Genomic DNA, 16,687 nt, shown 5'->3' with positions numbered 1-16,687 from the left:
TTAGCATTGAAATAACTGAGTGATTAGCTAGTGACTGGTCACAGAAATGACTACACATCTGAGCTATTCACAGTACTATATAGTGAACCAATAAAAACTAAAATATAAATTACCTTCATGTTATCAATAAACTCTATATTCTCCAATCAGCTAAGCTACCAACAATAAGTCGTTATATATCACAATGCTATATGGCGAAAAAATGGGTGGATTCTTACCCTCAAATTTCAGCACCACGGATAGCTACGGGCCCCGTTCAGACGGACGAGTTCGTCCATGGTCGGAATAGAGGAGGGGGAGAGAGACAGCTGCGAGGCCCTAGTATACTCCATGTTGTAAAACTATACCATTAACCGTGGTGTGAGAGGTATTAAGAGGCAATGCTGGCGAAAGAGCTGCGGTCTGAAGGTCATCGTAAAAATACAATTAATTAAGAACTTCAAATATACAGGCGTCAGGGTCGGTATCGAATACACGACCTGTATACTAGGCGAGGTAGTTAACATCTCGCCACCGTGGTGCCCCGAGCCACCTGGGTCTGTCAACCCCCCCCCCACCGCCGTAAAATCAACCAGCCCTCACCGATCTCCACGCTTAGATGGCAGGGCTACACGCAGCCTGGCAGAGGCTCTGTAAAGACGACATCACCGCCAACTTCACTGCTATGAACGGTGGCTGTGTTTAAGTCTGCGGAGGTGTTTCGTTACACGTATGTTACGCAGTGCCTTTGCCAATCAATTGCCGGATGAAGGCTCCCTCCCCAGGCCGTCGCACGCGGTGCTGAGATGGCACGATCCATCTCAGTCCTACACGTGAGCGTCGCCTCATGCGCGCTCTCTCCTTGGGCTGCCATTCCATCACCAGTCTTGTCTTTCGGCCGTCATCCCGTTCAGCCGTGATGCATCCGGCCCAATCCCCATTGACTGAAGAAGCTACCCATGCACATCATTTGGCGATGCTGCTGCGTTGGCAAGTGGTGCACAAGCATGAGTGACAAAAACAAAACGCAACATGATTGTCACTAACACCGTGTGGCCTTAAAAGAGAACATATAATAGGCGACATTTCGGGCAATGTTCCTGCATATGCTATGAAAATAAATACATAATAGGCGAGGTTTCGACCAATGGTCCTTCATCGCAGAATGTTACCGATGTATTTTTCCTTTTAAAGACACAGTGTTGTTTTTGACGAACGCGTGGAGTTCTTTTTAATTGTGCTTGTGCAGCACCACCAAATGAGTTGTAGTTTTAATGCTGCATTGTGCTAAGTGTGGTGATTACGATTTGGGGTGACTGCGGATAAGAGGACTGTCGCATGAGTAATCTTTCTCAGCAGCGCGATAGAGGAGTCGGCGCTGCAATACAATAACAGCGCCATGTGGCACACGCACGGCGCAACTGGCGCGTGTTAAACGTGCAAGCTGCGCGCGGGCTGATAATGCGGCTGTTGAGAATGGGGAGGGGGGGGGGCATAGGGGGTGCAGGAAGGAGGGGGCCAAGGTGGAGAGGGCATGGAAGCTGCCGGGGGGGAGGGCACGGGGTGTGCGGAGGGAGATGTTGAGCGGTCGCAATGCGGGGTAGAAGGCGTGGAGCGAAACGTCGGACAGCATGCCCAAAGACACGTGACGCCACCAGAGAACGCATCGCAGATAGTTGGTCAGCACAGGCGCGAAACGCCTACCCAGCCAGTGCTGGAAATTCCACATTTCTACGGCGGGGGTAGTCATTCCACAGGGCACCGTTAAATTTGCAGTGGGAAGTTGATGGTGGCCGCCCAAAGTAAGTTTATTGTGTTGACCTCGGGAGAGATGATGGGCTGAACTCTGGCCCCAGCTCCACCGGAGCTTCCAAACAAAGACAAAGGTCCCCCATATAGCCATAAGAAACAGACTGTTATGGCAAGTACCGTTGGCGAGCACCCATGAAGGCCGGAACGGCACATGAGGAGGTGAACACTTTGAGACTAGGCTCAAAAGAAAACTGTCTCTGGTGTGATCTAATCAGTTTCAAAGACAATGCATATATTATCAGAGCATGTTTTTTGTTGGCATGTTCACCACAAGTACGTGTGGTTAATGCAGACACGATTCCTTGAAAATGTATTCTGTTTGGTGTTTTAACATCTTAACATCTGTTTCATTGCCAGAAAGGGTTAAACCTATTGTTTAACATGAAGAGGTGGTTGGCCACCACTATACCTGGTTGTCTTTGTCTCTCCAATGGTGATGTTTACACAATGCACTAAATACTCATTCAAGGCCGAGTCGATCTCGGGGAGGTCCATAATTGGTTCAGACATTCGCCACCGATGTTGGCTGTGAGCTGCAATCGAACTCGGGTCGCTGGGTTTGTATCGAAATGTGCTAAACCGCTGCACGACCTCTCCACCAGGTTTGTGTTCATCCGTACCGTCTCCCCCCTCCTCTTTTCAGAACATAGATGGACTCGTCCTTCTAAACAAACTGCCAAATCGCTGCCCGTGGTGCTAACGTTTTAAAAAAAAAAGCACCGCTTTAAAATAAATAAATAAATATATGCGGACCGCCACTTCTTTCAAATGTTTCTTGCCGTTGCTTTTCACACCTGATGACGACCGTTTGTGTTATGGTCGAAACGTGAGAATTTTTATTGTCAAATATATATTTTATTATTTTATTGTTTCCCTTCAACGTGACTTTACCGAAAGAGCTAAGAATATTCATAAAGGTGTTTTTGGGTTCGCATAGATATTAATGTACCATCACACGACAGCCAATTAGTAAGGTTTGCCACTTAAACAAAACGTGCCATTTCGTTACTACTTCAGCACACCGGCGTGTTGGAGAGTAAAACTCACATTTACAATTTGAGTACGACGTTTCACTGGTGATTACAACCAGCTTAATTAGGCAATTTGCCAGAATTGTGAAGAGGTCTTGCTGTTTCGGTTACACACACAGTTCAGCCACTTTTGTCACTGAAATAATCCCTTACAATAGAAGTGAGTCAACGCGCTAAAATTAGAAACAGTGTTGTTGCCGGATCGAAAATATGCCTCTCTAGTACCCGATTAGCGCGGCTTGGATGCTCATAAGCGACGGATCCCAATCGCTTGTGGGCCGTTTCGGAGTGGGAGACGCGCGGGTCGTGTTCGGGCCATCGGTTCCTCGGTATGAGCTGTGGTCGGGAGGGGAGCGCGTCGGATTACAGAGGGGACATGTATAATGCATGCCTTCCTTCCCCCCACCTCCTTCCACCGGCGGATCAATCATTAAATACCAGGCACGCTGGCCAAGCGGGTCTTGCCACGAAACCCAAAACGAGTCCCAGCCAAAGACGAGGATCAAAACGACCAGCGTAGCCATCCAGCCTGCTGGGGCGATTTCTGTCCGCGGGGACGTGTTTGTGTTAGTGTGTGAGGCCGACACGGCGCACGACGATGTCCTCTTGATAGCACCACGCTGGGCCGTCTTTGTCTCCACACTGCTGATATTTACGCGGCGCAACCAGCCACTCGCTGGACATGCTTGAGTCGATCCAGGTGAGGCTCGGGGTAATTTCTCACGCCACGTGCCACTGATAATCGCCTTGGCTGAGGAATCGAAGTCAAAGTCGCCGGGTACGCAGCAGTGCAGTGCAGGAAACCGTTGCCACACCGCTCCCCACGCTCACACAGGATCACGACCACACCATAGCAACATCATGAGCGTACTCAGAGACACACTAACGCACACGAGAAGATACATACAAAATAATTAAAACACACGCTAACACTCACAGACACGCACTGACATATCCAGGCACACTCACACGTAAACACATTGTCCTACACCGCTGCTTTCCCTCCACGTGTTTCTGGCTGGGAAACTCGTCTCGAGACTCCAACTGTCAACCTCATTGCTGCGACGCTCGCACAACTAACGGTGAGTGTCACTGCTATTGTGAAATATTGAATCACTTTAGAATATTGTATTTCTTTTCCTGGTGTTATGCGTGTGTGTGCCTTCATATGCGTGTAATAATGATGGGCGTCACGGTGGGGAGATGTTAACTACCTCACGTGGTATACAGGAGCTAGTGGGGTTTATCCAGAGCCTGACGCCTGTATATTTGGAGTTTGCACGTTCTCCCCGTGGTAGCGTGGATTTATCTCCGGGTCTTCCGGTTTTTCCCTCCACATTTAGAATCAATATCACCACGCGTTTAGAGTATTTGGCTGCTATACATTTCCACGTGATAAGCCACTTCGTTGAGTTATCATTTGTGGCCAGGTCGCTTCTGAAAAAGAGCTACATAGCTCAGTGGGCCTTGCCTGGTGAAATAAAATTAGTTTATTTTTATTCTTTACTCTGACCAAATGATCCGTAATGCTCCCAATCTCGAAAGCTAAGCAGAAATGTAAGCCCCTGTCTGGGCGACCACCGTGCATGACAGGTATTAAGGGCTGCATTCTGCGTGCTTACCTACGTTACGCACAGCAGTGCGACACAATTTACATAATTGAATTTCACGGTACTTGACCATACTTTACCAAGCTGGTTAGTTCATGGGGGAGTTGGTAATGGAATTGTCAGGGACGGGTTCAAAGATGACCACTCGCCGCTGTTTATAATCGCAGTGGCCGGAAATCGTACTTGTACGTATGTTGAACTTCTTTCATACCACATGTAGGCAACCGCGTTAATCAGAGGTGCGGGGGAAGGACAACAAACTAAACACAAATAGCAGTTTTAAATAAATTCGTTTTCAATATATTTTTAAAAGCACATAGCTACAGTGGCTTCCTAATATCGGAAGACAATGTTCCAGACGGTTGCAGAAGCACATCTGAAAGCGCGCGATACGTGACCGAGAATGACCGCGCCGCTTCACCGCGCTAGCCAAGACGATCATTAAAGTGATGTCGACCAAAACATCTGGAAATGCAGGATGCGCGTGAGAGGGAGTCGTGTCCCTCGGTGAAGGCATCCCCAGAGAATTGTCACAGCATCCATAACAGAGGAGCGATGGGCTGAGTCAGCCCTGAAGCCATCCACAAGACAAAGATCCCCCGTATAGCCATTCTTTTGGGGCAAGTGATGTTACGAGTAGCACCTATGAACGCCGAAATGGTCTTCACAGGGGTGGGTGGGCAGCACCACCTCCGGCCGCCTTTGTCTCCGTAGTGGTGATATTTATACATCGTACTTGTTTGCACATACGGGCGGGGGAGTGGAATTCTCTGTGTATGTGAACATCTCAGTATGTCTATTCATTAACCACGTGCGCTAGTTTTTTTGCTCTTTGGGTCTTTCGGTAAAGTCACGTAGATAGAAAAGTAATATTTTCGGTAAAGTCACGTAGATAGAAAAGTAATATTTTTCTATCTACGTGACTTTACCGAAATACCCAAAGAGTATGAATTCCTGCAGTCACGAAAGCTTTAAATCAAGATCTATTATGAGTAATTTAAATGAACCTAGACATCATTCCACTCCCCGCATTCCGCATTCCTACCCCCGTGAACACATCCACTGCCTCCCACGCCGCGCGTGGGAACACAGTGTCTGATTGAACTGGGGTTACTCAATTACGCGGCAGCAATCATCACCCCCCTTAGAGGCTTCAGACTAACACCCGCTTGCAGGCCGGGTGCTGAGTCACCTTGTGTCGCACAGGGACAGCTGCCGATGGGTGTGCCCCTAGGCTAGACCACACAGCAGCAATCATCGCCCTATACTGGCAGACCTAACACCCGCTTGCACCCCCAGGTCCTGAGTCACCTTGCGTCGCACAGAGACATTACTTGCCTCCATAGTCTGTTAAAGGCTATACGGGGGATCTTCATGCGTACGCAGTGCGCTCTGCCACTCGTCCCATTCACATCACGCACACACACGTGGACGACGCCTGCGATGGGGAGCGAACTCATGGAGGGCGCCCAGGAGGAGCAAGATCTGCTGAATCGGGAGTGGAACCCTGCCCTCCTCTCTCTGAGGAGCCTCTACCGCGGGGACCCCTTCTACTCGCTGTGCCTGGCAGACCTCATGCGGGCCCCCCAGGCCCTCAACCACGCCATTGTCAAGGAGCAGCGACAACTGGCGCAGGTACCACAGCGTGCACACGTGTTGGTGTGTGTCTGTATCTTTGTGCACGTGTGGTGGGCAGCGCGCTTCGAACCCCGCGATCCCAGTTCGATGGCCAACACCAGTGACCTGAACCGGTTCTGGGCCTCGCCTAGGTGAACTCAGCCTCAAATGAATACCTGGTGCGCTGTGTAAACATCGCCGCTAGAGATAATCAGGAGGCGAGGCGTTGTTCTGGCCACCCACCTTGTGCTCAGTGTAGGCCTTCATAGGTGCTACTCGCTCACAGCAATTGCCCCAACAGTCTGTTAAAGACGATACGGGGAATCTTTGTCTTTGTGCAGGTCAAGTGTGTCAGCTTGTGTGTGGTGCTTGTACTTGTGCTGTTGAGTCTCAATGATGTTCTGTGAAGAAGGGTCATTGTTCAAAACGTCACCTATTACACACTTTTATTATTATTACTACACACTTTTATTGAATTTGCCGTTGTATGTTTATTCTTTAGCATCTTTGACGCTTAATATCTTCGGATCTACAAAGCCTAACGAACTGAAATTTTCTACACAGACTCGTCTAACGTTACAGTACAATATTTCATTAAAAACCCGGTCCAGGTCCCGCCGATCCTGGGCTATTAATGTTTTTTTACTTAAATGTAATAATTCATCCTAGTTCATTTAACCCCCCCCACCTTTGGAAATCTCGAATGGGCGCGCCCAGCTACGAGAGCAAACGTCTCGTCCAATCAAAGCCGCTGTTGAAAGGAGCGCTTCCATCGCCGCTCGTCATGGCGCCCTAGCAGTCACTGTTGTTCCGTCTTGGCGTGGGACAAGCAATTACAATAATAATTGCTACTACTATTGCTACCATGATATAGTTATCTTACCTATAAAAGTAATTTTTGTCTGTGTGTCTGTCTGCGCGAGTACCTTGTGAAATTTTTAACTGACAAACTGTGGGGTTTACGTAAAAAAGAAGTACTTGGATACTATGCCGTATGCCCTGGGGTGAAAAAGCGCGATTCGTATTTCACATCTGTCAACTTTAAAGTAGTTAAATTGACAATTTTAGTACTATTAATTATTATGTTACTACGCTGACCGTGTGACAGCATGCATCTGCGCATGCACGAGAAAGCTGACCCATGGATGCTCCTAGGAACGCACACACGCGATCAATGGGGAGAGGGGGGAATTCTCATTCGTGTTAAAAATGCAAAAAAAAACAACGCTGAGGTAAATTATTCACAGTGTGATGTCCTCTTCTCCACCCCTACCCCAATGTGTGCATTTACTACTATAGGGTCGGTAGATGCTATTATTCTAGCCCTTAGATACTATTACTGTAGAGCATGCAGGGGGATGTTGGGGGGTCGTAGCGGCCCAGCCCCAGCCTGCAAATGTACCACCTCGGCCGGCTGGGAAATCTAGGCGAGGCCGGGGGCTCTGCACGGGACTAGGCCTCACCACTACAATCTGTGAAGTTAGTACTATTATAGAGTCGATATATACTATTAGGCAATAGTTTTCAATAAATATAATAATTAACCTCATATGATTTTTTTACAATTTTTATATACGATCATACACTAACTACTACTCCTTAATGAAAAATCTCGAATTTTTTTTATTTTTCCTGTTTGTGTCGTAAAAACTACCTATGTATCAAATGTAAGCTTTCTACCTTGTCCGTAATTACCCTGGAGGGTTTTAATTCAGATTAAGGTATTTTAAAAATATGTTTTGAGCCTTGCGAATGATGTCATGGGATCTTTAACCTCCATTGCGAGTGAAGCAGCCGGTGCACGGTATCTTTCTACGGTAAATGCACAACCGCAGTGTTAACCAGGGCGGGCCCTGCTGGATTCCAACCCCGAACCTCTGGAACAAGCCGCTGCCACCGTCCGTAATCGATCACTGGTCCATGTCATCGTATGGGCATGTCTATGATAATCATCTACGGCCTTTGTCATGCTCCACCAGAACATCTGTGAAAACTACTTGACATCTGTGAAAAAGAGCTTTATAGCATATCAGATTCCTCCAATAAAAATAATATTCTGATTTTTAACTCTTCTTGTGACCGCTGCGTGGCAGACCCTGCGGAAGCTGGACACACAGCGTCTGAGTCGCCTGCGCCAACTCGCTGAGGAGCGCCGCCAGTTCGAGGCATGCATGCGGCATCGCCTCGCACCGAGGCGCCCACACTCCACGCCACATGGGCATGGCCCAGGGTACGGCTCGTGGCACAACCCGGGGCACGGCCCGGGGCACGGGCAGGCGAGCAACAAGCATGGACAAGACTCGAGAGGGCATTTGCATGAGCAGGGCCAGAGGCGCGAGACCCGACCGCAGTGGTCAGAGCCGGAGCAGGCGGTGCTGAAGGTGGAGTGGCAGTGGAATGGGTATGGTCGAGGGCACGACCAGGGGCAGACTAATGGACAGAGGCAGACTAATGGACAGGGGAAAGACGACACGCAGGGGCATTGGCAACGGAGCGGGCGTTGCGAAGGGCACGAGCAGAGGCACGACGACGCACGGGGGCATTTGGAATGGAATGGGCATGGCCAGGGGCAGCGTCCGTGCACAGCGGCCGCTTGCTGCTCATCCGCGTGGCACCACAGGGGGGCGAGGCCCTGCTCAGCTCCCGTGATCCCGGTTCCCCATGCGGTGTGCTGCCCCTGGGCATTCCCTGGGGGTCCTGGCCTCCCCGAGCCGTCGCCCGCCTCCCGCCCCTTCGTCTCATCCGTGCCACGCTCCGCGTGTGAGCGGCTGCTGCAGAGATGCAGGGTGCGAGGGGTTGAACTGTTGGGGGGGCTGCCCCTCTTGCCCTCGAACCCTGGTACCCCCGGCCCGGCCCGGGAATTCTTATAGAGTAGGGTAACTAGATAAAGAAGCAGACAATACTAAACTAAACAATTTTGTAAACATTTAACAGGTAAAACGCACTGAGCTATATAGCTCTTTTTCAGAAGCAACTTGGCCACAAATGATAGCTCAACGAAGTGGCTTACCATAACGTGCAATTGTATAGCAGCGAAATACTCTAAATGCGTGATGTTGATTCTAAATATAGAGGGAAAAACCGGGAGACCTGGAGAAGAATCCATGTGACCACAGGGAGAGAGACGCAAACTCCAAATATACAGCAGGCGTCAGGGTCGGGATCGAACCCACGACCTCCTGCATATCAGGCGATGTAGTCAACATCTAGCCACTGTGACTTACTCCTTTATATTGTGTGTATATATACACTATATTCTTGGATATTTCAGTAAAGTCACGTAGATAGGTTCAAAGAAAATATGACGATTGCTTGTGTTGCGATCGAAACGTCGTAGTTTTTTCTTTTTGTTATTTTCTTTGACTATAAAACTACGACGTTTCGATCGCAACACAATCAATCGTCAACTCCTGATGTTGCGATCGAAACTTCGTAGTTTTTTTGTTATTTTCTTTGAACCCATCTACGTGACTTTACCGAAAGACCCAATAATATGAATTTCTGCAGTCACGAAAGCATTAAGTAAAGATTTATATATACACTGTTTCTGTCTCTCCACATAACAAAAAGAAGTCTTTCCTTACAAATGTAATCGGCCTCATAGGCTTCTAGGGAGTGCATAATTTCAGTAGCATTGACAAGCAAAACTCTGGGCCGGTTTCAATGACATGTCCCGGTAAACAAGGAAACGTTAAGCCAACGTTTCACCAGCGTTGGAGTTGCATTGGGTCAATGTTGAACCAACTCTGGGTTAACTTTGGGCCATCGGTTTAAGCTACAATGCAACATTGCATGTTTTGTCATCTTATCTTAATGCGATTTATAGAGTCCCTTTACCAAGGCGCCTTTACCAAGGCATGATAATAATTTGAAATTAAGAATTGCGTCATTGCAAATGGTGCTGTATTTTTGATGCAGTAAAACGAGGGATTGATAAGGAGGGACGTTTCATCATTGGCAGTCAGCCGGCGTGCTTGAACCAACGCTGGTGAATTGTCAGATGTTATAGGCAAGGGCCCTCTCTCTCTCTACTATAGTGGGGGTGTCCTCATTATAGATTAGGGGGTGAGGAACATAGTCCTGTGGGGCCTAAGTTCCTTTGGCCGGGGAGGAAGGGGGTGGGTCGGTGGGGTGGGGGTCACACAGAAATGAATACACGCACAGCTTCAATGACTGAGATAACTGCCAGACTCCCGTGGTTCTCGTGGGATAATTTTTAATTACAAAAAAATGAGCCCAATACAACACGTCGAAGGTTCCAACGACAGGGTTACCTAAAATCCGTGATTAGCTGTCCCGGCGCAACGGGACCACACGAAAGGGGGAGGGCAAATAAGGGAGTGGGGCCCGCAGCCTCCAACCTTATGGAGACCTCGCGTTGGAGGGAAGATGAAGATTTAAATGTGAAGGAATAACGGGGGGGGGGAGCTGGGGATATAACCAACATGGTCATGGAAGACCAAGTGTATAGGGGAAACGCTCCATTGTTGATGCAACAGACCCCTTGCGATGTGTTTCTGGGGACGTACTGCATGTTGCTCAGCAGGCTGTTCCGACGTTTCTCTCCATGTGCTAAGTGGAAGCTTCTTCTTAAGGATCAATAGTTTTTTCTTGGGTGACAACACTGCTTTACTTTGCTACAATCGAGGGATTATGGTGAATATATACAAATGCTATCCGAGTCCTATGAAGAAGGAACATTGCACGAAACCTCACCTTTTACGTTTTACTTTCAGGGCCACTGTTATTCCCGAACCTGTTGAATTGTCAGTGTTGGTATCGTATAAAGTATCACGGAAGGATATGGTGGTTGTGTAGTGTGTGTGCAGTAGAAATGTGTTTGCCTTACCTAGGGACAGCTCTAGTGGCGTGAACAGGCAATTGCAGGGCTGCACATTTATCTTTATGAAGCAAATTTGATTGACGATCCTCGCGTCTCTTTGACCAGGTTGCTCTACATCAGCGGTGGCCAATACACCAAGCGGTGTTGATGATCCATGCTGGTGTGGATCTTGGCGGGCTCCGCGATCCACCACCAGAAAGTGTTGACCAAACGATCACCCAGATTTAATACATTATTTAGTTGGGAGATTATTTGCCTGTAGCCGTAACAATAATGTTCTGTCTGCTGATGGAAACGCTTCTTCCGATTCGTCCTGAGATGCACCACAACGTTTCCAGCGAGTGTGATCCACCTGTGGGCCACTGCCGCTCAACGTGGGGGCGACAACGTATCGCCACGTCCTGTTGTCGCTACGCATGCACATTGTGGGATTCATCACTACGAGGCGCACAGCAATCGGCGAGCCACTGGACACCGGCACTCCGGATTCTCCAGAAACTAACAAACTATTTTTAATTTTCTCCGGGTCCTTCGGTTTTTCCCTCCACATTTAGAATGAACATGCGATGAGAGTTTATGGTAGCTATACATTTCCACATAAGCTAATTCGTTGAGCGATCATTTGTGGCCAGGTCGTTTATGAAAAAGAGATATACATCTCAGATGGCCTTGCTCGGTAAAATAATAAGTTTAGTTTAAATTTTGTTAATTATGGAGTCAGATTGCCGCATGAGTAAAGATTGCCAATGTTGTGTTCTGCGTCCTCCACCCGATACAGCCGAATGAATAAAGTTGTTGCGTGAACAAATGTGTCAGTTTTATTTTATTTCTTCAGCGGACCACCGTCGTCGCTCCAGAGAGATACGCAATATTTAACAATTAGGCCCCGACGTTTCGGGGGAATTTACAACCAGCATTATCAGGAGATTGCCACAATTGAACTCCTGATCGCAAGTTGATTACAACGCTGGGTTCAAAGCCGCATGAGATGTATACATGTTGAACTTCTTTTGCACCGCACATAGCCAACCACGTTAATCGGAGTTGTGGGGTAAAGACAACAAACTAAACACAAAAAAGCCATTCTCCGCAGAGATGCATGCTACACGGTGAAAAATTAGCGGCTTCGCGAGACGATGGCACATACGTAATGATGTCACCACCTTGGGAGGCAAGGTGAAACTTTTAGCACTGTTTTTTTCATCGTCGGGTTTTGGCCGATAACCCTTCCATCAATGTGACCGATTTTTCCCCAGGGTAAGTGCTTCATAGCAGCACAACTTGATACAGATATTCAATCTATACTGGTCCATCTTTAGAACTATCGTAATCCGCACGCTCACTACGCGCACACACAGGGACGGCAGAGCCGACGAATGAACTCGTCCGATCTTTATTGTAGTGCCGACGAAACGGCAAAGGCGGTAAAAATCAGACAACCTCCGATGTGGGGAAGGCACTGAGTGAGGAGAGATACATTGTTACAATAAATAATTGTAAACAACAAGGCTTGGCATTGTTTGGGTTACCTCCGGTTTCACCCAGTTACTCCCATAGCTAAAAAAACCCTACACAATATAACCAGGCCTGATGGGCCAACATTCCATTTCTGAAAACAATTACTGTACCTGCAAATCCCTTAATTGGGATCACACGAAGCAGCAGCAACGTCGCTCACTGTATTGCGATAACCTGGCAGGACCCTCCTGAAAAAGGAGTCACGAGGCTCGGTAAAGATTCTTTGGGTAAACGATTGGAATAAAAAAGTCATTTGCACGCCATAATCGGACTGTGCCCCATCGAGTAATCATGCAATGAACATTACTAAAGTGATGTATGACTAAAACCAGAGGCTCAAACCAACATGGACGGCCGCTAAATAACTTAACAAACATGGATTTTCAAGCAACAGACTACTGCGGCGACATCTCAAGCTGGCCTACAAGTTTACAACATTGAAGATTTGGTGAACATCGGTGCTGAAATAGTGAAACGCACTGCATTCCCAAACAGTGCGCTGCAAACCGGTAAATATCACAGCCCGCATTGACTTCAATGCAAACTGCCGCTCCAGTCCCACAAGTCACACAGACAAGCGCTATATGCCCTGAAACGTTACTCTGCAGAGTCGAGCCATATACCATTCAACTCATCTCATGGATGCATTTGTAGAGTAGGAAGTAGCGACGTCATGTCACGCTCGCCCTCTGGTACGATAACGTCACGCTCGCCCTCTGGTACGATAACGTCACGCATGGTGACGTCATGTCCCCCTGTTACGTCTTCCAACGACGCAGAGGCGGCGACCCGGGACCGGACGATCCCGGGCTCCGTGGCCCCGGTTATTGCGGCCACGGCTGGTGTGTCTACAGCACCAGTGGAGGACATCGGGCGTGCTGGGGAGACGGCCGCCATTACAGGTCCTCCAGCGACCACGTGGCAGGCCGCCGCCATCTTGACCATCGCGGCGGAGAAGCGGTAGGGAGCGGCCATTTTGGAGGTGCCACGTGGTGCGCAGCCTGCTGCTGAAGCAGCTGTGGTGCGGGAAGGAGCCGCGAGGAGAGGACGCCGTCGTCGCTGCGGGGGGCTGGCGGAGGAGGCCCGGCGGGCATGCGGGGGCCGCAGTGGGGCCGCCATTTCGGCGGCTGGCCGGGACGCTGTTCCCGCCAAAATGCCGTTCCCGCCGACATCAACACCTGTGGAGGCGGAGCTCCACACATTCGGGTGGCGGCTGCAGTCGCAAGAGGAGTCCGTGGTCGGCGTGCAAGATTCTTCGGGGCATCCCAGCGCTCCAATTTGCCGTCCTCCACTCGTCACAGCTTGTCAGGCGAGGCGTGACGCAACACACACCGGCCTCTGTTGACACCTCATCCATCTTGCCTGCGCCGGGTTGTGAGTTCATGTTGTTTTTTTATTGGTTTCCCGCCGGGATGCGGGGCGTCCAATTGCTCTTAATAACTTGCGTCTGTCCGTGGCGTTCGTGTCGGGTGTCTGCGTGTTACATTATTGGTTCATTACAGCGTTGGGATTGTTATCTTAAGGAGCGAGTTAATTTTTCGATTTAAAGCTTTCGTGACTGCAGGGAATCATCTTCTTTGGTTCTTTCGGTAAAGTCACGTAGAATGAGAATAAAATAATAAAATAAAAATAAGACAATAAAATTTTCACGACGTGATCTCAAGCACTGCCGTCCCGACAGTTCTGTTCTTTCACCTGAAGAAGGCCGAAACGTCGTGATAATTTTATCGTCTTATTTTTATTTTATTATTTTATTCTCATTCTACGTGACTTTACGGAAAGAACCAAAGAATATGAGCCAGTTAATGATTAATTCGGCTAGGTAGGGGGTCTCGGGCTCCGTTAAGATCCAGTGGATTGCCGGGTTTGTTGACACTTTGTTGGTTGCCGTTGCGAAGTCGCGATTGTTTTGGGTATACAGTATGGAGCTTCGCTTGTGAGTGTTGTCAACGTGTGACTGTGAAAACTGTTCATCATTGTTAATGTATAGCTGTGCTGTGATTGTTAGCAGTGTATAGACTGTATGGAGCATTGCTCGAGATGGTTGGCTGTATGCAGACTGCATAGACTGCATATACTGTATTACCCTATTCGGCGATTATTGGGCGTTTTGTGTATTCATTTTTTTGCACCTCAAATTGGAATGCCTGAGTCCCATGGTAAATGTTGAGGGGGATTTTGAAATGCAAGGTTCAAATTGTATGTGTTGTGAGGGTGTGAGATTGCAATTGTGCGGGGGATGATTGCCTTGGTTTGTGGCTGTGCCGTCATTGGTACGGAGCATTTAAATTGAGATGGTGACATGCTGCCAGTGTTTGGAATTGTGGTGCTGGCTGTCAAATTTCTTGGGGCGCAGATCCTGACCAGGATGGTCTAGGGGGTGTTGCGTGCCGAACATGTCAATTGTGTGTTGTATATGTGGGTGTGTGAAAATTTGATGAAAATTATGAATATACTTATAAACGACGGATGGTTATCACTCGGTCTCGTTGTGATGCCTTCACGGCCAGTACGTTTTACGGACTTGAGTGTGTTTGTGTGTCATGAATTGTGTGGAGTAGTCAGTGTTCGGAATTAATTCTTTGCGTGAAGCAGACGTCAGATTGGTCGTGTATTGGGGTGCATAGCGCATCATCTTATCGTTGAGTTCTTTTTTGTAGGTTAACTAGCGGTAAGTACTCGGCGTTGCCCGAGAGAAAAAGACAGACACACACATGGACTTACACACAGACATCGACCCACACACATAGAAACACATCGACTTAGACGCACACACACATATGGTTAAACCCAGGATTGATCGTAGGCAGGCCAGCCTAAATGTTTCTAACCGGCGAAGATGTTCCATTAGGGAGGTGCACGTTTCGCAAGCGTAGATAAGGGAGGGAATGACCGTGGCAGAGAAGACGTGGAGCTTCATGCGGAGAGAGAGACCAGGTATCTTCCACACTGTAACGCAGCCGATGAAAAGATAATTGCGCTCCACTGATTTGGAGTGAGACTTCTGCAGTTAAACCGGAGCCGGTCATGAGCACACTGGCCAGGTATGGGAATCTCTGCAATCTCTGCACAACTGCCGCATCACCAATTGTGAGTAGTGGGGTGGATTTTCCGATGGTGCAAAATACCCAGGCAGGTGCTTAGTTTTGGTGGGGCTGATGGTAAGGCCGCACCTCTTAGTGGCAAGCTCCAGGTTAAGCAGCAGTGCCTCCAACTTCTCTGAGTGAGCAGCAATCACCAGAGCATCGGCATACATTACATGGTTGAGCAATAGGGAGCCATCCCTTGACCGCACCCGGGCATTGATCAGCCTCCCATTGTATCTGTACCATATGGTAATTCTTCCGGTACAGCCATTGAAGGCTTCACGAACTACGTGGTCAAAAGATGTTAAATAATGTGGGAGCCAGAGGACATCCCTGTCACACCCCAAGGTGTAGAGGGAATGGCTCTGACTGAGGGCCACATAGTTTGACGTGGGGCCGCTCACCATCATGAAGGTCCTTAAGGATCGTGAGCAAAGGGTGAGGGACTCCGAAAGTATGAAGAACAACCCAGAGGCCAGGCCTACTGATGGTATCATAGGCCTTGACCAGGTCAATAAAGCACACAAATTCACTCACACGCACACATGGACCTACAGACACGCAAAGAAATGGACGTACACGGACTCACATGGAGCCACAGACACAAAGCGACTAACACACGCCCATGGACTGACACACACAGACATATCGACTCGCACACACAAACACATGGACTTGCACGCACACACACACACATATGGACTCACACACACATAGACATCCACTTTAGATACACACACATGGAGTTACACACACATATATGGATGTAGACACATACAGCGACACACACACACATCGACTCACACACAGATATACGTGGACTCACAGACAGATTGACGTAAACACACATGTACTTACACACATACATATCGACTAAGACACACATGGACTTACACACACATACATAGACTGACACACACATTGCCCTACACACACATATACATATGGACTGTGTCACACAGACATCTACTTTAGATACACATACATGGATTAACACACATATCGACTCACACACACGCATTGACTTACACACACACATCGAGTGACACATACACATGTATGGACTTACACACACGTGGACTAACAAATACACATATGGACTGACACACACATCGACGTATACACACACACATGGACTAACACACACAGCGACTGATACACACACAAATGGACTGACACGCACACTTGGAC

At 48.4% G+C, this 16,687-nt stretch overlaps 1 protein-coding gene across 4 annotated transcripts; it reads left to right on the top strand.

Moving 5' to 3' along the window:
* The first annotated feature begins 1,513 nt into the window (after positions 1–1,513).
* On the top strand, positions 1,514–11,700 carry LOC116957776 (uncharacterized). Of its 4 annotated transcripts, none has more exons than XM_076072737.1 (3): positions 1,514–6,067; positions 8,143–8,279; positions 10,998–11,700. In XM_076072737.1, exons 1-3 carry the CDS (start codon positions 5,807–5,809, stop codon positions 11,038–11,040), a joined length of 441 nt encoding a protein of 146 aa, XP_075928852.1. In that variant the 5' UTR covers positions 1,514–5,806; the 3' UTR covers positions 11,041–11,700. The 4 variants fall into 4 exon arrangements, with proteins under 4 accessions (XP_075928852.1, XP_032836017.1, XP_032836015.1 ...); XM_032980126.2 differs by lacking the exon at positions 10,998–11,700 and having other exon boundaries at positions 1,514–3,904; positions 5,819–6,067; positions 8,143–10,151; XM_032980124.2 differs by lacking the exon at positions 10,998–11,700 and having other exon boundaries at positions 1,514–3,904; positions 5,732–6,067; positions 8,143–10,151.
* Positions 11,701–16,687: the final 4,987 nt, after the last annotated feature.

Source organism: Petromyzon marinus, chromosome 38 (assembly GCF_048934315.1).
Source record: "Petromyzon marinus isolate PM22_M1 ecotype Great Lakes invasive population chromosome 38, UKy_Petmar_22M1.pri1.0, whole genome shotgun sequence".
NCBI classification, from domain to species: Eukaryota; Metazoa; Chordata; class Hyperoartia; order Petromyzontiformes; family Petromyzontidae; genus Petromyzon; species Petromyzon marinus.
This window is presented reverse-complemented; position numbering and strand designations above follow the sequence as displayed.